The 26,586-nt window shown below is 48.4% G+C and overlaps 1 protein-coding gene across 8 annotated transcripts in view; it reads left to right on the forward strand.

The window, feature by feature from the left end:
* The window catches only part of mef2cb (myocyte enhancer factor 2cb), a 73,166-nt gene that overhangs the window by 31,401 nt on the left and 15,179 nt on the right, over nt 1–26,586 (forward strand). For 4 of the 8 annotated variants that reach the window (XM_031570643.2, XM_031570648.2, XM_031570647.2 and 1 more), the window contains exons 3-4: nt 6,566–6,769; nt 23,434–23,571. In XM_031570643.2, the coding sequence (XP_031426503.1) occupies nt 6,566–6,769; nt 23,434–23,571 (342 nt within the window). Of the gene's footprint in view, nt 1–6,565; nt 6,770–23,105; nt 23,250–23,433; nt 23,572–26,586 lie in introns of all 8 variants that reach the window. The other 4 variants (XM_031570642.2, XM_031570644.2, XM_012828643.3 and 1 more) reach the window with 1 other exon arrangement.

Consider the following 26,586-nt stretch of genomic DNA (forward strand, 5'->3'; position numbering starts at 1 on the left):
TAGCCACATTGTTCCATGTGACCCGACCAGGAATCAGTGTGTGGGGGCTAGGAAGAAATAAGGGGTCGCTCCGGAAAAAAGGTCAGGAAAGGTCGTCAAAGGAGGAAGTGGCCCCCGCGGTGGCGTAGAAAGGAAGAGAGGATGAAGTAATCACTCTTAGGACGGAGGAACAGGGGGCAGCTGACCAAACTAGACCTTCGTGAAAGGTGAAGACATGTGAGAAGAAGGACGGTGCACTCTGTATAGCGCTGTGAGGATGGCCTGGAGTAAACCCTGAGAGTGACAATCCCACTGCCTGGCGGAGCACGTAACTCTCAAATGTAACTTGCACAACTTTCTCCGTGTGTGCGAAAAAGTTTTTAAAATAGTGGCCTACATTTTTGTGAGTGTGGATCAGCTTCAAAATAAACAAGAATAAAAGAATGACTATACATTTTGTAAGCTGCTTCCTCTCTCACTCCTCGCTGTCTTTCTTTCTTTCTCTCTGTCTCTCTCTCTCTTTCTCAGTCTTTCTCTCCTCCCCCCCCCCCCCCTTCTACTTTCTTTACGTCGCCAAGCTGTGATGGCACGGAGACATGATTCTGTCGCCCATGACAACAGAGGCGTCTCTCCAATCAACAGCGGCAGAGTGTGAAACAGTTTGAGTGAAATTAACAGCAGGAAAATAATGAGGCCCTCTGGGTATCCCTTCACCCCTGCTCTCCTCCCTCGTTCCCACCTTCCCTCCCTGTGATCGCTACCTCTGCGTCTCTCTCTCTCTCGCACTCTCTCTCTGTCTCTCTGTCCTCTAGCACCGTCCTCTCTTTTTCTTGTTCTTCTTCTTCTCCTTCTTCTTCTACTTCTTCTCTCTTTTGCTGCTTGTTTTATTTATTTAAAAAAAAAAATTCCGGGCATCTTCTCGTTTTTTTCTCATATTAAATTTAGTTTTCCCTTCCTTCTCTTATTCTCTCCTGCTCTGCCACTCTGTGCACGTAGAACGTCTTCCCCTTCCAAAAATCAAGCACAAAAAAAAAAGGAAGGTGGCATCAGTGAAACTCGCACGTGCCACATTCCACGCTCGCGGAGTGAACCGGTGGTCCCGCTAAACACTTCATTCATGGCCTTAAAACAGACAAACTGCTGCAAAGGAGAAAATAGAGGAACTCGGGTCTCTGAGATCCTCTGCTCCATGCTATGTATAGCTCCTCAGTGGTAAATTCACAGAGAAATTGACTGTATGGCACTTTTGAAATGCATACATTCCTGTCTGCGGAGCTAGACTAGAGCACAGCGGCCCGTTTGGAGCTCAATAACACAGCCTCAGGTAGAGCAAGCGTGTGGGGGAGGGAGGGGTGATGTGAAATAATAAGAAGGCCCAGTTGTCATAGGCAGACACATCCATACCTCTTCCAACAATTAGGGGGCTAACTGTGCGTGTGTTTTTTGGGGGGGTCACTTCCTGGAGTCTTTATCGTCTGTTCGGCAGTAATCATCCTCATGTCCTCTCCGCCCCCCCAAACACCAACATCACCCGAAATTCCCCCCCCCCCCCTTAACAATATATCCAATACCCAACCCCAAACCCTAGCATGACTACACCTCACCCCCACCCCACCCCATTGTCCCCTCTCTCTCCATACACCTCCAGTCGGCCAGCCCATCCTCTGGGGATACTAGCACGGGAGGCGGGAAGGAGAAGCGAAGCCATTGTGAAGGGGAAGCCGTCAGGCGCTTCCTGTTATGAGAGGAAATGCACACAAATGTGCTTCCTGACCCCCCCCCCCCCCGCCCACCCACACACACACACACTCACACACTCCCTTCCCCCATCATCAACACTCCCCTCTCCTACCCCCACTCCCATCCGTCGTCATTTCCACCCTCGAACAACCCCCTCGAACCCCCCCACCACCAAACACACACTCACAACCTCCCCCCCTTCAACCAAGCAGGGAATCACACTGCTACTGACCTCCTTTCTACACTCATTTTCCCTGCTTCCATTCTCTATCTTTTTGTCAGTATGTATGAGATAGGGTGTGTGTGTGTGTGTGTGTGTGTGTGTGTGTGTGTGTGTGTGTGTGTGTGTGTGTGTGTAGAGTGTATGGTGAATATATTTCATTGTGTCACTGGGAAAGAGAAAGAGACAGCGAGAGAGAGAGTGAGAAAGAAAGAGAGAGAGAGATTCTAAGAGTGAGGCGGTGTTGCAGTAGCTCATATCAGATTCCTTGTTGGCTACTGTGAATGACCTCAGTGCTTTCCTGTGAGTTATTTTTGGGTGGTTTTGTGTTTGGAGATGTGTTTATAATGCGCTGGCCTGCCCCTTACTGCTGAACACAGGGCAGTGAGAGACCCATCTGTGTTGGTGTTATCGTGTATGTGAACCACCATGGTCAACATTTTCAACTTTGTGTGTGTGTGTGCGTGTGTGTATTTGTGTTTGTGTGTAAGTGTAAGTGAGTACAAGTGTGCATACGCCGGCTTTGAGCGGGTGCGAACGCCAATATACCTGTGTGTGTGTGTGTGTCTGTGTCTGTGCTGTATTTGTATGAATATGAACTTTTCAGTGTGTCCTCGTGTGTGTGTGTCTGTGTTTGTGTGTGTGTGTGTGTGTGAGTGTGTCTGCATATTCTATATTTGAATGAATATGAACTTTTCCGCCTGTGTGTGTGTGTCCTCATGTGGGTGTGAGGTGGGGCCCAGTACGCCGATCTCCGAGCACCGAGGTGAGGCTGGCGTTCGCACCCGCTCAAAGCCGCCGTCTTAGGAGCCAAGGAAAACTAATTCACAGTTGGTGCGCCACTCCTTTCGCGCCACTCACCCTCATTGTGGTAAAGGTGCCGTAGCCGCCATTTTCAGTAATTAACACCAGCGCCCTTCCAGAAGCCCACAGTCACCAGAGGCTGGGAGAGGGGGTGGGTCAGGTCACAAAAGAAGAGTAGAAAGGAGGAAGAACGTGAAAGAAATAGAAGAAGAAGAAGAAGAAGAAGAAGAAGAAGAAGAAGAAGAAAAAGAAGAAGAATTATTAGGTGATGGGTGACTGCTCCTAAAGGAGGACATGACGCGGAACCATCTTGAACTTGGAATGATGTCACTGGTTTACTAACCAGCATGACTAGAGTGTACCACAGGTCACATCACAGAGTCACACAACAGTGTTCAGTCAGCCCTGCAGCCAATGAACAGCAACAGTTTAATCAACAGTATCGGTCTCGGAATTTACCTTTCTTTCTTTCTTTCTTTCTTTCTTTCTTACTTTTTCTCCCTTTAACTCTTTTACGCTCTCATTCTCTCTTTTCTTCTGTGTGACCATCTCTGTCAACTTGACGTAGTCTTCATCCCCATAACCACAGGTTGTGAACTGTTAGCGTGGATGTATTTATGGTTCACATACAGGAGAAGAAACTTTAGAGAGTTAGAGACGCCCACCACCATCGCCACCATTACACTGCAACGCCCTCTGCAAATGTGTCGGCGGTCTGTCCAGTTTCTGTTCAGTGGCTTTTTTTGCAAAATCGCAAAACTCAGTTAGTATCACAAAGCATAACACAAGATCATTTGGCATATGCTTTTAGCAGTACACGTCTTGCCTGTCGAACCCTCAAGCCTCTCGATCCATTCAGCTCAGCTTAATCAGTACATTTCTAGAATCCTCTGCGGTCCTTCTTCTCCCACGTCACGGCGACAGCCATACGGATGGAGCCAGAGAGAGAGAGAGGGAGGGGAGGAAGGAAGAAAGGACTGAAAGAAGCAGGGGGATGGCTGACGGATGGCTGCTCATCTGGCCTGGCAGGTTTCCTGAGCGCGCCTGTATGATGATGTGCAATCAGAGGATAATAACTTCTCTTATGGCTCTTTATGAGCCGAGAGCAAGGGGGCTGTTGACACTGGGAGGCCCATTAGGATAATTGACCAGTCAGTGGGGAAGGCCGGCTGGAAGATGTGGCTCTGGCGACAAAACACTTAGTGTGTGTGTGTGTGTGTGTGTGTGTGTGTGTGTGTGTGTGTGTGTGTGTGTGTGTGTGTGCGAGCACTCGGGCAATACTTAGAGGGAGGAGTGACACAGAGAGACAGAGAGAGAGAGAGAGATAGAGAGAGGGAGAGAAAGGTATGTATTGTGTGAATTGTCAGCGCTAAACTTCATGTTTACCCTACATTTTGATTTGCCAGTAGCGTGAGTGTGTTTTTGTTGTGCCAGTAAGTGTTCTTGTGATGAACTGAAATTGAGTGCACGCGCGCAGACACACACACACACACAATAAAGAGGAAGAGAAAGACTGACTGACTGTCTGTCTGTCTGTCTTTGCACATGGAGGGGGCGAGTTTGGTGTGTGTGTGTGTGTGTCTGTTTATGTGTGGGAGATGAGTGGACGCTGGTGTGAAAATGAATCATTTCGTCTTTGGTCATACTGTGTCTAATTTTAGATTACTTTCATAGCTCTTCTTGCACATCGAAACATCGAATTGATCTAGGTGGAGGAACCCTGGTAGAGTTAGAGAGAGAGAGAGAGTTAGAGAGAGAGAGAGAGAGAGAGAGAGAGAGAGAGAGAACGAAAGAGAGATATCTTGTGTCCGCTTCTCCCTCTCCTGTTACAGCCAGTGTTTTCGAGCTCTTTGACATGTCTGGGAGTGTGTAGAATTGGAACAGTAAGCACACGCCTCTCTTGTGAAATCGTCTGACTGCAGGTTAACTGGAAGCACCTTCTCATCTGTGTGTGTGTGTGTGTGTGTGTGTCTCAGCCCTAGCTTGCCATTGGAAGCTGTTGGCTGTGACTGCTGTGTCTGTGTGTGGCGCAGGAAAGTGTCGGGATGAGAATGAGAGACGGAGCGAGAGGAGAGATCAAAGTGGCACGCTCGCATTCATACATCTTTCATGCTGATTAACAGCTGGGAATGTGTTGAGTGTGAGTGTGAGACTGTTTGTGTGTGTATGCCTGTGTGTATGTGATCGCTTCTGTGTCAGACTGTTTGTGTGCAGTTTGACCAACACACCTTTATTTTTGATGGGGAGGGTCAGGTTTGGATATTATACAACCTAATTGTGTGAATATGAATTCTATATGTTATTCTATATGTTATTTCACTCCTTTCCTCCCTATCTCTCTCCCACCCACCCCACCCCCCCCTCTCTCTGTCTGTGGTGTGAATGAAGTCATTACCCGAGTGCTCATTATAGCACACTAACCCCCACACCACACACACACCGTCTGCCATTTCCATTCACCCGCGGTCTCAGGTGTGTTTCCGTCGTCCGTCTCCAGCTTACACTCACACACCTCATCTCAAGAGCAGCCCCTCACTGCTTTGATCAACATTTTTCTTCACCCTCTTTATTATGTGACCCATAGTGGCCCAGAATGCCTCTTCATTATGGCGGGACTTTCGGAACGTGAATTCAAAAGAGATGAAAGGGTCTTGTGGGGCGAAAGGCGGACGGAGAGCGGCGGCGTGCTACCCACCCCCTCTACCACCCCCCCACCCCCCACACACACACACAACTTCTACCCCCCCCCCCCCCCCCCCCCCCCCCCCCCCACAACTCCACTTGTGACGCGACTCCATCTGAAAGTCAGTGCAGTGTCACACTGGTCCTTCTTTTGACTGCCACTGAATAGCGATCCTAAGAAGTGGTGCCAATTCATCGTGTGATTAGGGGCTGCTCTCGGCACGTCTGAAAGGGCCTTTGAAGCTTTCGTCGAAGCTCAATCCGGCGCACTGAAGGTGAGGCGAGTGACACTGTGCACTGCAGTGAAGTGTGTTCCTCCCCTGTGAACAGAACGCTTACCGACTCACCTTGTGGGTTCTGTGGGGGCCTCGCAGTCGCTCTTTTTGTGCGAGTCACATCACATCACCGCGTTCATATTAGACGCTTCTAATTTCACATACACGTGAGAAAATATGGTAATAGGCTGTCGTTTGGCCGCATAATTCTTTAGTGTGCGAAGTGAGAGTGTGTGTGTCTCGCGTTCGAGCATGCAAAGGCGTCTCGGGACGTAAGCAGTCTGCACTGTCTCTTTTGATGGAAACCTCAATGCGCTCTGCCTTATCTCTGAGAGTCAGTTCGTTCTCGGTTCCCTCAAATTTTCGGTCAGAGTTTCTTCTTTTCTCTTTCCTCTCTCCTTCTTTCTACCCCAAGTTTGATTTTTCATTTAAGAGCAGTCCAGAGATGTTTTTTTTTTGGAGACATTTCTCATCGCTGCCTTTTTCATGATTTATGAGTGGAAAAGCTCTGATTATGCCAACTCTGCTCCTTCAGACACTCTGGAGGAACACAAAAGGAGAGAAGGGGGGTGCATTGCATTTTCCAAAAGTAAATGAGCATTTTGTGTCAAATATCCAGGTCAAATCAATGGCATTTACCACACAGCCTATACTGAGGTGCGCACACATGCACACAGACAGACATGCACACGCACACACACACACACACACACACACACACACACACACACACACACACACACACACACACACACACACGTATGCACACACATACACACTCACACTCATATATGTACACACACACATAGGGACCCTATTCCTCTTTGGCTCTTTGCTAACCAGGTCCTTTTCCCTTGTCCCGCAGGTGACGTTCACAAAGCGTAAGTTTGGCCTGATGAAGAAAGCCTACGAGCTGAGCGTGCTGTGCGACTGCGAGATCGCCCTGATCATCTTCAACAGCACCAACAAGCTGTTCCAGTACGCCAGCACCGACATGGACAAGGTGCTGCTCAAGTACACCGAGTACAACGAGCCGCACGAGAGCAGGACCAACACAGACATTATGGAGGTGAGTAATGGCCATAATACACTCACACCCACACACACACACACACACACACACACACACACACGAACACACATACACATACACAAACACATACTCACACACTCACACTCAACCACAAACACACATACTCACACTCACACACACACACACACATACGGAGACAGATACGTGTGCAAGAAGATGTGTAAACAAAGGTATGCAGCTTACTACTTACTATGCAGTCTCTTCATGCATGCGTTTATGCACATGTACACGTACACGTACACCTACCCAAACACAGACAACCACACTTGCGCAGTCATACAGACAAACACACAGAGATGTCCATTCTCAGAGATCAACACGTACATCTCCGTCATACCAAAAAAGAAACATGACCACTTAACTGAAAGCAGCTGGACTGGAAAAAGAATGGACAGATGGACATAAAAGTAGACGCATAAGCAGACCGAGGGTCCATGAGACTGAAGGGCATAGGCACAGACAGAGATGAGGATAGATGGGTACACGGACAGATGGGACCTCAGATGAAATGAATAAGGTATGAAATGATGGACTCGAAAGAAAGAGTAGAGATATGTAATAGCTAGACCAGAGGGACGAGAGGAGAGGAGAGGAGAGGAGAGGAGAGGAGAGGAGAGCAGACGCAGACACACACACACACACACACACACACACACACACAACCATGTCGGACTAATAAGCTACTGTGGAAGGCCACTGGCTTTGTCCAGTAGCACCTCCGCAGCTGCTTCTTGATGTGCTGTTGTGTGTTTTATTGTTGCCCCCGAGAGCCGTATGTTTTCACACAGCCCCTTTGCCCCAGCGATGGATCACACATCTGACATGGGCTGTTGTTGCGGCTGCCCATCGGGACAGACAGACACACACACACAGACACACACACACACACACACACACACACACAGACACCACCTCCTTACCTAGGAACCTAAGCCATGTGCGCTAAAGGTAATGCTGAATGCTAAACGAATCTGTCAGCGGCTGCCATGAGGCCAGCCACCCTTAAGCCCAACGTGAGGTTAGGTTACGCAACAGACTTCACCCCCCACCCCCACCCCCACCTCCTCCCCCACCCCTCCCCCTCCCCCACCCCCACCCCCACCCCCTCCCCCACCCCCACCTCCTCACGGCTCGTCCTGCACCAGCAGCCTCACAGGCCAGGTGGGCTGTGAAGGGACTTAAGTGCTTAGAGGGAAATGTGCCCTCTCTCTCTCCGTCATTCACACAGTCTCTCTCTCGTTCTCTTTCTCACTGTCTTTCTCTCTATCTCACATGCAGCCTCTCACACCCCAGCAAAGCCCTATATGGTCACTGCACATGACGCCAAACATTTCACTCTCCCAGCAGGTTCAGTCACTTGGTACCTAGCTCAGGGCAAATTTTAATGACGTATACGCTTTTCCACATCTAATTGAATGACTGCAAGATATTGATGAATGTTAGGATCGTATTGCCCTCACACCTACCACGGAAAAGCCATGGATGTTTTCCATTGGGGAAATAAAAGAAACCCCCATTCTTTTTTTTTTTTTATTCCAGTATGTTTCATTTTGGCAAAGATGCATAACAAAATACTAGAACAAAACACCTTTCTTAACCCCCCCCCCCCCAAAAAAAACCCTCAAAAACACAAAAAGCTTATAATCAACACGAGGAGATGAAATAAGCTGTAGCTTGGGACCGGCAGATTCTACTGACAGTTTAGGAACAGATCTAGGGTTTTGTTGTTGATCAGAGCAGGCAGATTCACTCACATCTGCTCCTGCACGCCACGTTTAGCAGCGCTGGAATCTGGATCCGCCGCTTTGATGGCTTCAGGTACTGTTTCAAACAGACCTGTGTGAGATGTCCCATGGAAGCAGAGCAGGCGTTTTCACAGAGGTTTTTCTTTTCTCTTGATTTTTTCTTTTTTTTTCACGTATCAGACCCGCCACTCATCTTTCAGTTGCACCAACCTCAGATTTAGCATTGCACTCAGTGAAGAGAGAGAGAGAGAGGGAGAGAGAGAGAGAGATAGAGAGAGAGAGAGAGAGAGAGAGAGAGAGAGAGAGAGAGAGAAAGTAAGCATGGTCACTGCATTAAAAAATCGCTGCAACCACCCAGCACTCTCCTCTCCCCTTTCAAACTACACGGCTTGGTACATTTTACTGCATTTATCAAATGTATTATTTATGAAAAGCAGTTGTCTATGATGGAGAAGTTTTGTCTCTCGAGTTCAATTCTCTCAAGGCCTCGACGCCATTAGTGCTGGGAATTTTTTTCCCCTCTCTGAGGTGAAGAGGTCTTTGTTGTGGTCAAACAGTTGAGTGAGTGATGCAGCATGTGTTCAATATGCACATGAAATCAGCAGCTACAGTCTACCACTTGCCCGCTTTGATGATGGATGGTAGAAACAAAGAGATAATACACCTACACCCAAGGAAAGAAATCCATTAGGGACTAATAGATTTTTTATAGGTAAAGTTCAGCTTGGCTCAACACCCGCTCATCAAACTTGTGAGTCCACTCTGGTCAAAGCTCAGCCAGGCTCATTTAAAGGGGCTAGATAGATAGAGAGAGAGAGAGAGAAAGAGAGAGAGAGAGAGAGAGAGAGAGAGACAGAGAGAAAGAGAGAGAGAAAGATTTCTTACTCCATTTCTGCCGAACAATGACAGAATAGCTGGTAACAAAAAGAACAAAGCACGGATTTTGTCTGGTGCTTCCATTACATTCAGAACCACTCTCAGTCTCCTGAAACGTCATCTATCAGGAGCTTCTATCTAAAGAGGAGCTATCATCAGCTGAAGAGCTCCTGGCCCTGTTAGCATAGCAGCAATATGTCAGCCAATGTCATCCATTAGCACCTGTCTTGATTTTTATCTACTGCACCAGACAACATGGAAAACACGGCTTTGTAAAGCTGTTGATTTTGAGTCGAACCCTCGAGAGGGTGGTATATGAACCGACCTCGCTCTCACTTCACACTTGCCCTGCCCTAGTGTGATCTTGTTGCTCCAAGAAGTCGAGATCGACCAAGGGGTCGTTCTGGACCGAGAGATGGGGGGGGGGGGGGGATGTTGTGGGTTTCACTTAGCGTATGGAGGGGCTCTCCTGCTGGGCCCCCTCGTGCCGCTGCTAGGTTACATCACAGCCGGGTGGGAAGGTAGGCGGTGGGAGGTAGAGAGGAACAAAGCCGACTTCCTGTTGTGATGGCAGGATGAGTCCCAGCCCATGGGGGTGGATGGTGAGAGAGGAGAAGAGAGGAGGAGGGGGGGAGGAGAAGAGAGGAGAGGAGAGAAGGGGGGAAGTATAGAGAGGATGTGAGAGTGGGGGATGGAGGGAGGTGGAGAGAGAAGGAGGGTCGATGGCAGGATGGCTAAACTGCAGCCCTGGATCATTTGCTCACATGTCCAGAAAAGCATCTTGTTCTGCACCAGATCCGGCCCAAATGGGCTCTGGACTCTCGGGCGCTATCTGGGTCAGTGCAACACACACACCACACAAACATAGCTGGAGATCTCGGCTCATGCTAACTCCCACTCCCACACAGAGACATGCAGAGACTCGTATGCTCTGCTCTTCTCTCTCGCGCGCGCGCGCGCACGCAGATACAAGCCCACATGCACACACACCAGCTCTCTGTCCTATCAGTCCCTCATAGACCATAAACACACACGCTCTCGTGCTCTCTCACACACACACTCATTCTCACAGTCACTCTCTCTCTCTCTCTCTCTCTCTCTCTCTCACACACACACACACAACCCCCCCACAAACACACAAGAGAAAAACTCTTTCTCTCTCACACACACAAAAATACAGAGAGACACATATACAAACACGTAGATAAAGCAAAAGCACACAGCCCCACTGCTGTAGGCTGGAGAGCTGGGGGAACCGGGGGGGGGTGAAGAAGGAGGAGGAGGAGGAGGAAGAAGTGGAGAGGCAGGGGTGGCCAGGCGCAGCGCGTGGGGGCGTCTGGAAGAGCAGCCCGCTACATTAGCAATAAAGCTCTGTGTAATTAGCATGTCTTTGGTCGATAATTAGCATTGCCAGGAGAGCGGCGAGCGGAGGGCTGCTGGAGCCTCGAGAGCTCTGTTTACGAGGGGCTGGAGGCCAGAGATGCACCCCTCTTTTCTGTAATCTGTCCTTCTCTGACATTTTTACCATTTGGGTTTTGTTGTTTTAGCCTCCCCTGGGGTACAATATTATCCCGGAGGTGATTACCGTAGCTGCTGTTTGAACAGTTTAAAACAGGGGGAGTGTAACAGTTCTGTAGGCAGGCACACACATGACTGTTACCATAAAGCTTCAAGATCATAAAGAGTAACAGAGGAACAATATGCCTATGATACATCAATACTATTTACACACACAATGGAATCAAGTGGACAAACAGCATGTTAAAATAGCTCATGCAAACAGTTGTTTCACTTACCATTTTTAATAATAATATTCTAATTTAAAGAATAGTTTTGTGAAAGACTACACCTATGTATTGTGCAGAACTACCCTTTGTTACACTGGCATGTATGCTACATATTGTACATTGCCTACACATTGCACTGAGTGATATTGCACATAGTTGCTTAGTGTATTGAATGGTGTATAGAAGTGTAATTACGTAGTAATAGGATTGTTGTTATGCAAAGTATAAAGTAGCACCAACTTATTTGATAGACCCTTGATGTGGTTTTAAAATTGTGATGTTCCCTCAAGACTAATTCAGGGAAGGTCAGCAGTCACCATTTGAAGGAAATAAAATTAACAACGGAAACAAACGTATTGAGATTGACCCTGGTAAATCAACATGGCGCCGCGAGAACTGCAAATCAATCACTGTGTTTACACTGATGTCTCGAAACTGACTTAGTGGAAAAATCGCAGTTGAAGAAGGCCTAATTGTGAGTGTGTGTGTGTGTGTGTGTGTGTGTGTGTGTGTGTCTGTGTGTGTGTGTGTGTGTGTGTGTGTGTGTGTGTGCGCGCGTATTCATCTGTGTTGTTGTTGTGTGCTGCTGTGTACGTGTGTGAGTGCGCTGGAGTGGCAGCTCTTCGCACCTCTGGTGAGGAGCTTCAGCACACACATTTCACCAAACTCATTAAAAGTCTCCTGCAAGGCAATATCTGAGGGTTAGACAAAAAGGTGGGAAGGTCCAGATAATTACTGCTAAACTTGCGAAAAAGAACCAACAAATCATCTGCGCTTATGTAAACCTAAAATTAGCGGCCTTTAAACAATCACGGTAATGAAAAGAATACGGCCGGAGGGAAGGATGAAAAAAAGAAGACGAAAAAACAGGAGGAAGCAAAAGTCGAAAACGGTGCTTTCAGCCGGCATGTTTGTTTGGCAGGCGTGCAGTGAAGCTCATATCTGGCTCCAGATGAAACGTGACCATCAGCCGGATAGATTTCCCATACAAAGCCCTGCCAACTCCCTCTCCTCGGCATGCAAGGAGCATTAGTCGACTAACAACAACAAAAGACAAATTTGTTGGGGGGGGGGGGGGGGGGAATTGATCTACGTTCTTCTATCTATCTCGTTCTTTCTTTTTTTATTTATTTATTTTAAAAAGGTATCCAGAACTTCCATGCATTCCAGTCCAACATTCGTTAGTATTGCCAACCCTAACCCCTCATCCTCCATGTAACTGAGTTGGCTGAATAATAAAACTTAGTTTAAAAGAAAGCAGCTATTGAAATGACCAGTATTGGTTTCATGCACAGTGCGTATTGAAACAGAGACAGAGGCAGCGAGAGAGAGAGAGAGAGACATGACTTGTATACATGATTAAAGTCGGAGCTCGTGTTGACGGCACGGTCACGGCCTTCCTCACGTGGGAGACCACATGGAGCTCTTTGACTCGAGCGAGAGGGGCCAGGGTGCTCAATCCCATTTCCCTTAGATTAGGCTAATCTCAGAGTTCTCTTCTTTTAATCTCAGAGAGGCCTGCCGAAGATCACCTGGCGTCACGTGCTTCCTCACCTGCTGAGAAGTTGTGAATGAGGAGGAGGAGTGTGAGAGCAGCTAGACAGAGAGAGAGAGAGAGAGAGAGAGAGAGAGAGAGAGAGAGAGAGAGAGAAAGGTGCGGGAAGGAGGGGAAGGAGAGCGAGTGAAGGAGAGAAGCCTGGTAATTATTTTCAAAGGTCACACTGTTAATGACTACCTGCTCTGCTAATGAGATTCCGCAAAGCTCCCTCTTGGAGCCCGGCCCCGGAATCTGTGGCGGTGTGCACGGACCCCAGGTGTGGCCCTCAGTGGTGTCTCTCCTCTCCCATGTGCCGCCGTCGCAAGGGCAGGGAGGAGAGGGAGGAGGGAGAGGAGGTGGTGGTTGAGGAGGAAGGGTAAGGCAAGGAAAAATTGTGTTAAAAAGAAAACCTTTGACACAAGCTCATCACAACAGGAAAGAAGTTTTTGTCTTTTTTAAATTTTTGTCTCTTTTTTTTCTCTCTCTTTCTTTCTTGACACACGGATAAGTACAAGTCAGACTAATTAATTGGGTTGATTTCAGTCTCGTTTGCTTCAAAGATCTTGTTACGACTTAATTAAAGCTACCAGAGAAGATTTTTTTTTTGCGTGTCAACAGGCTGTATAGCATAGTATGACATTCCATTCAGTTTTTAGCTCAATCCACTTCTTGTTAAAACACTATTTTGTCAGTGTGTTTGCCTCCTGCACACTTATTTGAGTGACAAAAAGACCAGTGAAATGTTTGCCCTAAAGCAGTTTTCGTTCTGTTTTGACGATGAATGACTTCAATTTTTTTTTTTTGTGAGACCATTCACGCACATCTGCCCATGATAGTTGCTACATTTAAAAAGAGATCCTCTCATGCCAGCCCCGTGGGCAAATCAGAACACAGGGCACTAGTGTGAGGACCCAGGTGGCATAATGTGACTTAGCACCCGACGCTATCAGTCAGCCTTCCACTCACATGTTTGGACATGGTGGGTTTAGCTAGCCTCAGAGCAGCGTTGGAGGGGAGGTGTGGACTTAGGGGAACTAAATACTGTGGCTGTTGTGTTTACACCATGATTCAAACTGCAGTGTTTTTTTTCGATTTATGTGTGGTAAGTAAATTCACTTTACAAGATTGACAAGAGTTAGCAGCTCGGAGATTGACAATGACTTTGAGGCTGGGCAACACAGTGGAATCATCACACAAGTGGATAGGGTGTGCTAAAGAAGAGATGTATGTAGCCTTAGGGTTTATTTTTTTTCTTGTTTATTTCTGAAGTTACAAAGAACTGTGATGAACAACGCATCATCTGAAATAAAAATAAATTAATGATAATCTGACTTTTGTTAGGAAAGTAGTTGTTTCGCAGCCCACTTCAAATCACCAGTAAATACAGTAACATAGCTGTAAACTTCCATGGAGTCTGGCAGGCTTTCTGGGAAGAAAGGCAAAGAAAAAAAAATCGAAAGAAAAAAAGCGTAACATTTTACAGGCTCGTGAGACATCTTCCCAGCCTTCAAAGAAATGGCCCGTCATGGATTTCTCCAAGAGAGGAGTCCCTTTGTATTGCCTTACCGCTCCTGGCCACCCCCCATCCATCCCCCAACCCCCCCGCCCCAACTCCCCCTCTATCCAAGCAGTCGGCTTCTCGGACACCCGCAGCCCCAAATAGTAACAACTTGTTGCGTTTCTGTCCCGTGGCCAGGCAGGGAGTCGGGCAAGAAGAGTTTAGGAGAGGCGAACAGAAAATAAAAGGGGCAAACACACACACACACACACACACACACACTAAAATCTATTAGCATTCTTTTTAGCTTTTTCTGTCTTTCTCTCTCTCTCTCTCTCTCTCTCTCTCTCTCTATGCGTGTGTGTGTGCGTATGTGTTTCCCTTCACTTTTCTCCTGATTGGGACCAGCTGCAGATTGCCCACAGTAACACGTATTAAACGCCTGTGTTTCAGATGTCCAACTGTGGGAGGGCCACCCCCCCTCCACCTCACCCCCCCCCCCCCACCCACACACCCTTCACCCCTCACCGCTCTCTCTCCTCCTGTTTTTTTTCTCTCTCTCTCTCTCTCTCTGTCTTTCTTTTTTAAGTATTCTTCCTCTAATAAATGTTGAAAAAAAACAGCCCGGGCTCTAAATATAGCGTGTGGGCAAGCTAAAAATAGCACCGGGGCTGGCTGAGTGCGCTGGCGAGGAGAATGGAGAAGAATGGAGAGGCGTGGTGTGGTGGAGAGAGAGAGGGAGGGAGAGAGAGAGGGAGGGAGGAAGGGAGGGAGGAGGGGGACATGGAGTGAGAGAGAGAGAGAGAGAGGGAGATGGAGTCTGCCCGGGCCTCCCTCCCTCTCTCCCCACTGTGAACCACTGCCCTCGGCCACCGCAGGCACAAGACCCCTCTCCCCCCAGAGCCCCGGGTGTCAATAAACATTTGATCCCTGGGATAAAAGGCCTTTATTATTTAATTCTCTCTCTCTCTCTCTCTATCTATCTATATATATATATATATATATAGATAGATGGATAGAGAGAGATAAAGATATATATATACTCTCACTTCTCTTGCTCTTAGTCTCTTTCTCTCTGGCTCCTTTTTTTAAACTTGCCTCTTTGATATAAGTTGCGTGTGTTTGAGGATCCAGCATAACCCGAGTTACTCTCTGCGTCCTAAAGCTCACAGACACACAAAACACACACACACACAAAAAAAAAAACACAGTTGATCTCACACCCTTTGACTTCAGGGGACTTCTCTCGAACAACCATCCTACCCTGAGTCAGAGAGTGGCATGGTCTGGGCTGTCAGATGTTTTGTTTTCGTGCAGTTCACTGATCGTTTAGATGGTAGATCGCTGCAGAGAGGACCGAGGGGTCCGCTAGCCCTCTGTAGTGCTGAGGGAGTGGGGTCTGAACATCTCTATTGAGGTCAAGGAATCCATTTTTGTCCCTGTCTGGAGGACTGTAGACTAAGCCTGTGTACAAACCAGTTCCTAACTCATAGTGGACAAAAAAATAGGTCTGCTGTGCCCATGGCAACAGAAACAGATAAGTGAACACACACACAGACACACACACACACACACACACACACACACACACACACAGAGAGAGAGGAGCAATGACACCACATGCTGGCAGGGTGTGGAAATAGAAGGTCACGCCATAGAGGTCAGGTGACGTCTCAAACACAGACATTACACAAAATAAAATACACACACACATGCATACACACACACACACAGACACACACACACACAGACACACACACACACACACACACACACACACACACACACACACACAGTAGCAGGGTGTGGAAACAGAAGGCCATGCAAGAAAGGTCAGATGACAGATCATTGTTACTGTGAGCTCAGGGCCCTTTCCTGTAGTGCACATGTGTGATAAGAGTCCCACAGACAAAAGCTGATAACTGGGTCCGAAAATTCCCCCACCACCTAGAGAGAGAATGTGTGTGTGTGTGTGTGTGTGTGTGTGTGTGTGTGTGTGTGTGTGTGTGTGTGTGTGTGTATGTGTGTGTGTGTGTGTGTGTGTGTGTGTGTGTGTGTGTGTGTGTGTGTGTGTGTGTGTGTGTGTGTGTGTGAGAGTGTGTGTATCTGTGTGTGTGTGTGTGTGTGTGTGTGTGTGTGTGTGTGTGTGTGTGTGTGTGTGTGTGTGTGTGTGTGTCTGTGTTTGTGTGTGTGTGTGTCATGTGAGTGAGCAAGCATGAGGCAGAGAGAGGGAGTTGTAGATGCAGTGCTGGCTTGGAAAACTTTTTTCCTCCTTTTTTCATGCAAGTTAGAGAGGTGAATTTGAAGGCTGGTGGAAAGGGGGTGGTGGTGGTGGTGGTGGTAGGTTTGGCAGCAAGGGGGCAGAGAGATGGGAGGAATGGGTGGCAGAGTGGGGATAAGTACCCCTTTATGCAGCCTCACTGGAGTGCCATTGTGTCAGAAACGCGGATGGGTAATTAGACAATCTGAAAGACAGTACTGTCCTCCTCCTCCTCCTCCTCCTCCTCCTCCTTCTAGGCAGACACACACACACACACACACACACACACTATCAGACCATGTAACATGCAGAGCCTGCGTCTAGCCAAGAGACACACACACACGCACGCATGCATATGTCTGCCATTGGCCACATACAGATCATGCGCTGTGCTTGTCTGTTTGTCTCCGGCTCTCTGCAGACTTATTCTCTCTCTCTCCCTCTCTCTCTCTCTGGACTCCTCGACTGAGGGCTCTCTGTGTCCCCCGCTCCAGAGCAGGTCAAGGTCACCCCTCCCCGCGCCGGTGCTAATGTAGCAGATTCAGATGATGAAATGTATTTGAAGGGTCCTTGTGTGAGGTCATCCACTCAAATGTGATCAATCCTCATTTTAAAATGGCATTCTAAGCAAAAACACTTTGAATATTTTGTAGGCACACGATGTGCAGTGGTTTACGTCGTGAGCTCTCTTCTCTCTCTTTTCTCCTCTTCCAGCTTATTTCCTGGTGCAATCTGCTGGCCATCGTTCCAACTCTTGCTGTCTTCATGTTGAGATTAGGAGGGATTCCAGGAGCCTTCTACTCATATTTAATATCTGGCTTTACTCTCTCTCTCTCCATCTCTCACTCTCTCGCTCTCTCTCTCTCTTTGTGTGGCTCATCTGATATGATCCAGACACTGTGGTAATTACACACTTAAAGAGCACTATTACTAAATCCTGGGCTGATGGATCAGAGGCTTGTCTCTTTGATTCCTGATTACAGTGGGACAGCGGGTGTAGAGAGAGAGAGAGAGAGAGAGAGAGAGAGAGAGAGGAGGAGAGGGGAGGGAAGGGGGCTTCAAGGCAGACAAATGACAGCCACGTGGCTGACGCAAGGCCCCTCTCCCGCGGCTCCCCTGCCACAGCAAGCCCCCATTGCACCATTGGCAGCAACACACACACACACACACACACACACACACACACACACACACACACACTCACTGACACCGAAAAACACTAATACCCACGCATTACTTATCACTCTATGCTACTACTATGGTCACACGTACAGGTGCTAATCTCACACACGATGCACACTTATCCACAAGCTCCGCTTTCACCCTTTCACTCTCTACTTTTCATACCTCACACTTATGCTCACACAACACACTCTCCACATATGTGCGTTCACTCCCTCTTCACACTCAAGGCATTATACATGCACGCACACACACACGGAAACACACACGCACACACACACACACACACACACACACACCACACAGACACACTCCTATCTCAAACCATCTCAGACTGTAGTCCTGCTACAAGGTCCTTGCATGTTCTGATCAGCCCCCTTACTGGACTGGTGGCTTAGCTGCTCCCCGCTCAGCCATCTGCTTCCAATGAGGCCAGCCAGACTGCGTCTCTGAAGTCGACCTCGTGCTGCACCCAGAGAGCCTGCTGGAGTCGCCCCTACCGCACCAGCATATCTGCCTACACTGCACATTTGAGGAGTGTGTGTGTGTGTCTGTGTGTGTGGGACAGTGACTGTGACAGCGGTCTGTATAAATGTGTGTGTGTGTGTGTGTGTGTGTGCGTGTGTGTGTGTGTGTGTGTGTGTGTGTGTGTGTGTGTGTGTGTGTGTGTGTGTGTGTGTAGGTTGGGTGGACTGTGCCATCCTTGCCTTTTCCCTGCCTCTCGGTTGGGGGGGTCACCCGTAGCCTCACTGTTGAGGAGTGTGTGTGTGTGTGTGTGTGTGTGTGTGTGTGTGGTGGTCCTGGGGATACTCCCACCCGTAGCCTCTCCTTTCAGCCTCACTGTTGAGGAAGTGAAAATTGAGCACGGGGCTTTAAAACACTGTGGCTGATGTGTGTATACTGTACAACGGCTCCTCCCGCTTTAACCTCACACAGACATGCCTAAGCTCATGCCCTCTGTACACATAGGGTTCAGGTTCATATAGCTGTGTGTGTGGGAGAGGGGGGGGGGGGTATGATGCCATCCAGCCATAATGGGACCACCTTGACAGTTGCCTGTAAAGGAGGCAGCAGAAAGGTTCTAGGTTATCCTTGAGCTCTAAAGCACACAACTAGACTTGTCAGCTATACATTGTTGTTTCTTTTCGTTTTTTTTTATTTCAGTCGTAAATGACAACCCATTTCATTTTTTCCCTTCCCTAAACCGTTTGCGAGATTAAATTGCAAGCACTAAACACAATTAAATCCCTTGTGTGTGTGCGTGTGTGTCTGGTTGTGTGTGTATGTGTGTGTGTGTGTGTGTGTGTGTGTGTGTGTGTGTGTGTGTGTGTGTGTGTGTGTGTGTGTGTGTGTGCGTGTGTGTCTGGTTGTGTTTTGGGGGGGCTTTTTTCCACTCTCTCTGCAGTGGACGCACAGGCCTTGGTCAACCTCAAGGCTGCACAATCATCAAGCGTAATCATGTTTTCTCTTTTATTATTTTCTTTTCTCCCCCCCCCTCCTTTCCTCACCACAGTCCGTATTGTGCTTACTGGAGCACGAGGGGTGGGCTTCTCCCTCCCTCATGGGCGAGTAGGGTATTTGGGGTGGGTGGTGGTGATGGAGGTGGTGGAGGTTGTGGTGGGGGGGGGGACTTTTGGGGTCTGGGTGGGACAGTACACCCCCCCCTTCCACACACACACACACACTCACTCACACACACACACACACACACACACACACACACACACACACACACACACACTCACACCCCTCCTGTTGACCTTCCTGTCTCATAGGCAAGGGTAACATAAGTGTTCATCAGTGCGGCCCTCCTTACTCTCTATGTGAACAAACATGTTGACAAATTCAGACCAACTTCCCCTTCTGTTCAGGCCACATATTTGGTCGAGGAGCACACTCTCTCAACATGGTTTGTAGTACTATGAAGGCATTCCACGCCCCAGTGTAATCTCTCACATTTCTATTTGTAATTATTCTTGTCTACATGTTGTAAACCCATAACTCTTTAACAAAGAGAAGAAAAGGGTGCAGTCTTTCTTTGCCTGAAAACACACATACACAGGCACACACACACACACAAACATATACACACACACACACAGCGTTCTGCCATCCTAAGTAAGCCAGACTGCAGCTGCAGTGAGAGAAATTGGGTTAGGGTTGGCATGACTCCCCACGCTCTCTCTCTCTCTCTCTCTCTCTCTCTCTCTCTCTCTCTCTCTCTCTGTCTCTCTTGGGTGCAAGCTTAGCATGGTATCCAGCAAGCCTGAGCCCTGGGACTTGAGTGTTGAGTGTGGATTAGAGGCTGGATCAGGCAGAAGGTGATGGCAGTGGTGGTGGTGGGTCGGTTGGTCGGGTGTGTGGGTGGAAGGGGGGGTGGGGGATGCCGTCAGTGCCGCCTGGCTGGCGAGGGAGCTACTGCCGGGCTGCTGGCCGAGCGCCTGGCCAAGGGCCGAGTGCGGTGCCCTCGAGCTGAAGCGAGAGCCTGGCAGCGGCTGGCACGGGTCTGTGCCCACGCCGGACCCCCTCGCTCTCCACCTGCTTGCCATATTCACTGCCCACCCCACCCCACCCCCCACCCCCGAAAGTGTGGTGCTGAAGGTTACAGGGAGATGAGGGGACATTCCTCTCCCAGACACATACACACACATACACACACACACACACACACACACATGCACATACATACACATACACACATACAGTATACACACAGACACAGACACACACACACATACCACTTCCTCACACATACACATTCTGACAGGAACAACCAGGTGGGAAGAGCACAAGGAACCCATTTAATTAGGGGCAAGAGTCTAGAGAGAGCAAAAAAGGAGAGAAAGAAAGAAATGACCATGAACGAATGAACTCCCCATTTCCTTCTTACAATTATCCTTTCCTGAACAGATCAGGCTTTTGTTGGTAAATTGGTTTTCATTGTCAATAAGACAGTTGACCACTGTCAAGCTGTGATAATTGTTTAGTTTTTTCATTCTTGTGTATAACATGATACTCATATACATATCAGATTTTGAAAGGAAAGTTAGTACAGTTTATATACTGATTGCTAAGAATAATTATGCAGTCAGTGAAATAATATAGAATAAAACATTTCATGTGACATAGAGGGACAGAGAGAGAGAGAGGGAGAGACAGAGAGGGAGAGAGAGAGTAAGAGCTCTTGGATAAGATCCATCTATGGCCATAGTGTGGCAGCATGGCCTGTGATTGGCTGCAGTAGGCCCCTGTGGTGAGTGAGGGGCGCTGGCAGGTGTGAGCTCTGTGACAGGTGCAGATGTCTCGAGTGAGTGGCATCGCTGGCAGCCTGCAGGGGAGCGGGCCACGTGCTGCGCCTCAAACTGCTCAGCCCCGCCGAAAAAAATAAAAATAATCACAGGGCTAAAGCCGGCAGCGTTCCTGCCCATCTTTCCGCACCTACACTTTCCCTCCAGCCCTACGCCCCCCAACCGGTAAAACGCCCCCCCCCCCCCCTTACCTAATCACTTACCCACCCATCTACATACCATTTCCCCATGTTTTGCCTCTTGCTCATAAAGGATCGATGACTCTGTCTTTGTGTCGTTGACTGCTACAGCAGTGCAACCGAGTAGACAAGCCTACTTAAGCCTATAGTGTTCAAACAATTGTCAACCAGAATGACACATCATTCAAGTTTGAAGAGAAGTTTGGGTTTCGCTGGAAAACCATAACACACTCTCGGTGCTAAGAGTCTGTCGTGTCACTTTCAGATAACATTGCTTTAGTTTAACTTGGCCAGCACTTCTGCAAGAGATGTTACTTCAGAGCGCTTCATTCTTTGAATCTTCATCCAGCTCCGTGGACTGTCTGTCTAGGAGAAGACAGGTACAGAAAAACACAGGGTGACATTGCTATAAAAGAAAGACATATGAAGTAAACAAAAAAAGTGATTGCAACTTAACATGAGATTTGGATTTGATTGGGAGTTAAATTGGGGTTCGAACAAAACATGTGTTCCAGAAAATCACAATATAAAAACCCTAATCAACAGCAAAACTAGTGGCTTACACATCAGACATTTTAGATGTGAATAACATTGACATAACAAGCAACTCCTCTTATGCAAGAAGCAGATTGTAATAAATAAATGCAGTAAATAATTAAATAAATAAACAAGAGGAGAAGATTGAGATAGCACCAGCCTAACCTGTCTGGGCTCTCTCTCTCTCTCTCACTCTCTCTCTCTCTCTCTCTCTCTCTCTCTCTCTCTCTCTCTCCAGCTCGTGAGGCGGTGGCGGAGTAAATTTAATTACTACCGTCTGGGGTTGGTGGAGGTGGGGGGGGGGGGCATAGCAAGCACATGAAAGACAGGGCCACGGCCGCTAATATTCCCCCACGCTAATCTCTCTCGATGGGAGATGCGGGGAGAGAAAAGAGAAGTGCTTTGATGAGATGCCTCGCGATCTGACACCACTCATCCACATCCAAACACACACACACACGTGCGCTCTCCAACACACATACACTCTCCTTGGCGGAGAGCTTGCATCGTCAGGAAGCCGGCGATCCTCTTGGAGAAGCGCGTGTCCATGTGATTCTGAGTGTGTGCGAATGAATACACAGGGCAGCCATGCGGTCGTCTGAAACACCTCTGGTTAATGTCCTTTGAGCACAGCAGAAATAAAGCTGTACAAAAGGAATGACGGAGGAGTACGTTTTCACTCTTCGGCCAATTAGTTGCATAAAAGAGGCACAAAGTAATCATTAGATGCACACTTACTGGTGTGTGTGTGTGTGTGTGTGTGTGTGTGTGTGTGTGTGTGTGTGTGTGTGTGTGTGTGTGTGTGTGTGTGTGTGTGTGTGTGTGTGTGTGTGTGTGTGCTTTGTTGTTGTGGACACCCAGAAAGAGTATCATTTGTACTAGAAGGTGGCCATCAGGTGGCTGAGGAGAATATTGCTACCCATGTGCACAGGGATGCTCTTCTTATGATGCAGAGTGTGGGGCTCCTTTGTGGAAGAGCTATTAGTGTATGCTAAATTCAGGTTTAGCTGGTAGCCATCGATCCTTGCTAGGAACAGAATTATGTTTTAACATTCTCTGTCCATTTTCAATGTCAATTGCTTAACAAAATGAAGTGTGAATAGTGTGATTATTTTAATTGGGTTCACTTCCATTACTGCCCCGGCTCAAATCTGACGCTGACCCATTCCAGACCCGGATGGGTCACTGGCTCTGGATCAGTCCAACGCCAGATCTGACACTGACCCGTTTGAGACCTGGGTCAGTTCTGGCTCTGGCAGCTCGGAGACAGTTTTCTGCTCCAGAGTGAGCCTCAGTCTGGGGGCCTGGGAGGACTCTCACCCACCTCCTGCCCACCCTTTGTTGCATGGCTCCTGAACTGTGTGTGTGTGTTTGTGTGTGTGTGCCCCCGCCTCTGTTTGCAGACGTTGAGAAAGAAGGGCCTAAATGGGTGTGACAGCCCCGACGCCGATGTTGAGGACTCGTTGGGTCACAGCCCGGAGTCCGAGGACAAGTACAGGAAAATAAACGAGGACATTGACCTGATGATCAGCAGACAGAGACTGTGTGTAAGTACCTGTCCAGCATTCTTCTCACCCATCTCTTTTTTTTGTTTCCTTCTCTTTCTCTCCCTCTCTCTCTCTCTCTCTCTCTCGTTCTCTCTCTCTGTATTTCTGTCTTCTCTTCTCTTTATTCCTCCTTATCCCCTCCATCCTCTCCTCCTCTCCTCCTCTGTGATTTGGGGGTGAGCAGACCTTGAACAAGAAGGAGAACAAAGGTGGTGAAATCTTGGACCTGGAGTCCACACTGGCTCTCACTCCGCGCACGGAGGAGAAGTACAGGCAGATTAATGAGGAGTTTGATTACATGATCAAGACTCAAAAGATCCCTGTAAGTACGGTGCCGCGTGAGACAAAACTAGCACCAGTCGCTAACCCGTCACAGTAACCTGCCTGCTATTGATCATAACACTTACCTCATCTGACTCTTTGAGTTGCAATGTGTGGCCACAATTTAGCCATAGCTACAAAAAGCATTAAATTGCATTTATATTATTAATAGTACATAATACAACATGGTGTTTTCTAATATTATTTTGCCATGTTATTCTATGCAATGTGACTTATTATATAATGTACAATTTAATGTAAATATTCAGCAAAATGGTTTTCAGTTAAGATATTCTGAAATTTGCTGTAGTCTTTAATCAAAGGCACACATCGTGACATGTCATTCATCACCTCAATAAAAGAGTTGAAGAAGGAGCCACAGTTACTGCATGCCAGTCAACCCAATGAAGACACCTTTGTGTGCTGTGTGTTTGTGGAGGAAAGCGCTTGACCGCTAAAGTCACAGGAGCCTCAGCCTCTGGTCTCTCTATGACATCACCCGCTAACCTCTCATCCATTGGCTCCTGCCACGAGAGAGCGAGGCCTGCATGCGCTTTTTTTTGTTGCAGCCGCAGCCAAAGCAAACTTTTGTGAAGTAGCAGCAGAAAATAGGAAGACAGATTGTGCACCAATTCCCAAAACAAGAGAGGAGAACAGCTAAGCACAGCACATGCTCACTCACACAGACACACACGCACGTTAACACACACACACACACACACACACACACACACACACACACACATATGCTCACACACACACACACACACACATGCAAACTGAAACACCCACCCACCCACACACACACACACATGCAAAAACACATACATCTGCACAAACAAAACACACACACACACACACACACACACACACACTCACACTCATCCACACATATTCACACAAATGCCCCCAATTCTTCGAATTAATTCCGTCACAAAACTGACCTGAAATGTCAAAGCACTGTTTGAGTGACAATCCCTAATAGATCAAGTTACACATAAGGAAATCATTCTGCACATCCCTTTTTTTTTTGGCTGTTTTTTACCAAACGGCTGTGCAGGCAGTTCAAGATGTGGTTCAGAGCTCTTTCCACCGGTCACAAAAAGGGAACCAAAACACAGCAGATGCATAGCGCCGCACCACACCATGCTGTCTTTTCCTCCCCAGCTGCTGAACGAATCTGTCTGAGGTCCCCCTCCCCCCCACACACACACACACCCTTCATCCCTATCCCCACCCTCATCGGAGATGATAAACGGTCAGCCCCTGCATAAGTCAGTCAGCGGAGGCCGGGAGAGGCTGGGCAGCCACTGTCGCGCTGGCGGTGGGACGGGAGTAGACGAGTTCTGCGGTAGGAAGCGGGCGGCCATGGTGGCGTGGGCGGGGATGATGGAGGATGAGAGGGCGTTGGGGATAGGGACAGGGTGTGGCTGAGACCAGGGTTGGGGTTTTTGACTGTTGGTGTGATGGTTGTTGGTGAATTTCCCCCAGCACTTGTGGGTGCCCCAGTACACATCCCACCCAGGGTGGCTCGATGCCTGTCCTTCAGCACAAACTGCAGAGATAGACAAAGAGAGCCGGAGAAAAATAATCGTAGTAAAAAAAACGTAGAAAAAGAGGGAAAGTAGAGAGCTGTCCTCTCGTGGAGACCTTGGACACGGAGGAATAATATTTGCGCTCCTCAAGGGGAAGTGAGTTCTGCAGGCCTCTGCGGTGGGGCGGAGGGAGAGAGAGAGAGAGAGAGAGAGAGAGAGAGAGAGAGAGAGAGAAAAGAGAGGGAGGGGAGGGAGAAAAGAAGAGTTGGAGCTTGAGATGAACAAGGAGCCCTATCTGGTTTCCAGAGGGCTGAGGCCGACGCTCCTGCCGATGAGTACGCAAAAGAGGGCACATGGCAGCAATTAGAGGGGCTCTTTTCCCTCAACATGACATGCTGCAGGACCTTCCAGCTAGCTACCAAGGTTCAGCCACTTTAAAAGAGTGACATGGCAAACAGGAGAGGAGAAAAAGAGGGGGGAAAAAAGAGAAATGAACAAGGTCTTTGGTTGGTCTTGCCTACAATCTAATATTCCAACCTAAACCTATCTATTCAGCTCTCCTATTTCCATCTTAGCGTAGCACAGTGAGTTGGCAACATCGCCAGCAGCCACCTTCACCCTCTGCAACAGGAGAGGTCATGTGACATGAGGGATAATAACACAGGCGCAGGCTGAGCTAAACTGAAAAGGCAAGTGATGATCTATTAGCAGTTTTGGGAGATGGCCTACATTCGAACGTGGCAACAGGGGGGGACGCGGGCTCCTCGCTTCGCCTTACAGCTGCGCACCTTTGTGCCCGCATGCGAGTGTCACGGTGGCGACACGAGGTTGCCATGTTCCCGAGCTGCGCCAGTGCTTTGCTTTGTAAACTGGGTTGTCACGGCGTCCGCGGCCAGAAAGAATGGGAGCGCAGCAAGGGTAAACAAAAGCCCGCGCTCACACCCCCCCCCCCCACACACACACACACACACACACAAAAAGACGCGCCGTGAGAAATAACCTTAATCTCGTTTGCTGAAGGTTACTCACTGCTAGGCAGTGCCTTGGAAAGTGTGCCCTGGGTGGAAGGGCTCTGCTCCGTTCATGATCTAGTTCTCGAGCCGAGCGTCTGGCTGGCTCAGGGGTCAGTTGTCTGGGTCAGCGGAGACGCTTGATGCCGGGCTCCCCGTCTTCACGCAGGCCCGGAATACAGAAGTGGCGTGGGAGGACTAATGTATGTGCTGTGGGAGGGCGGAAGGACTTTTCCCTTCCTGTTCTCCAGAGTCCTCTCTCCAGTGCTCCCTCAGACTGGGGTCAATGACTCTCACTGTTTCTTTTCCCTGCTGTTCCCCCTCTCTCTTTCTCTCCCTCTCTCCTTCTCTCTTGCTCTCTCTCTATCACTCTCTCACATGCTCTTTGTGGGTTATGTTGTTTTCTTTGTTGCACAGGTCAACTAACCTCTGTAATTTTACTTTGACCAGTTTTTTTTTTGCCCATTTTGC

The sequence above is a fragment of the Clupea harengus genome, chromosome 7, assembly GCF_900700415.2.
Source record: "Clupea harengus chromosome 7, Ch_v2.0.2, whole genome shotgun sequence".
Taxonomy (NCBI): Eukaryota; Metazoa; Chordata; class Actinopteri; order Clupeiformes; family Clupeidae; genus Clupea; species Clupea harengus.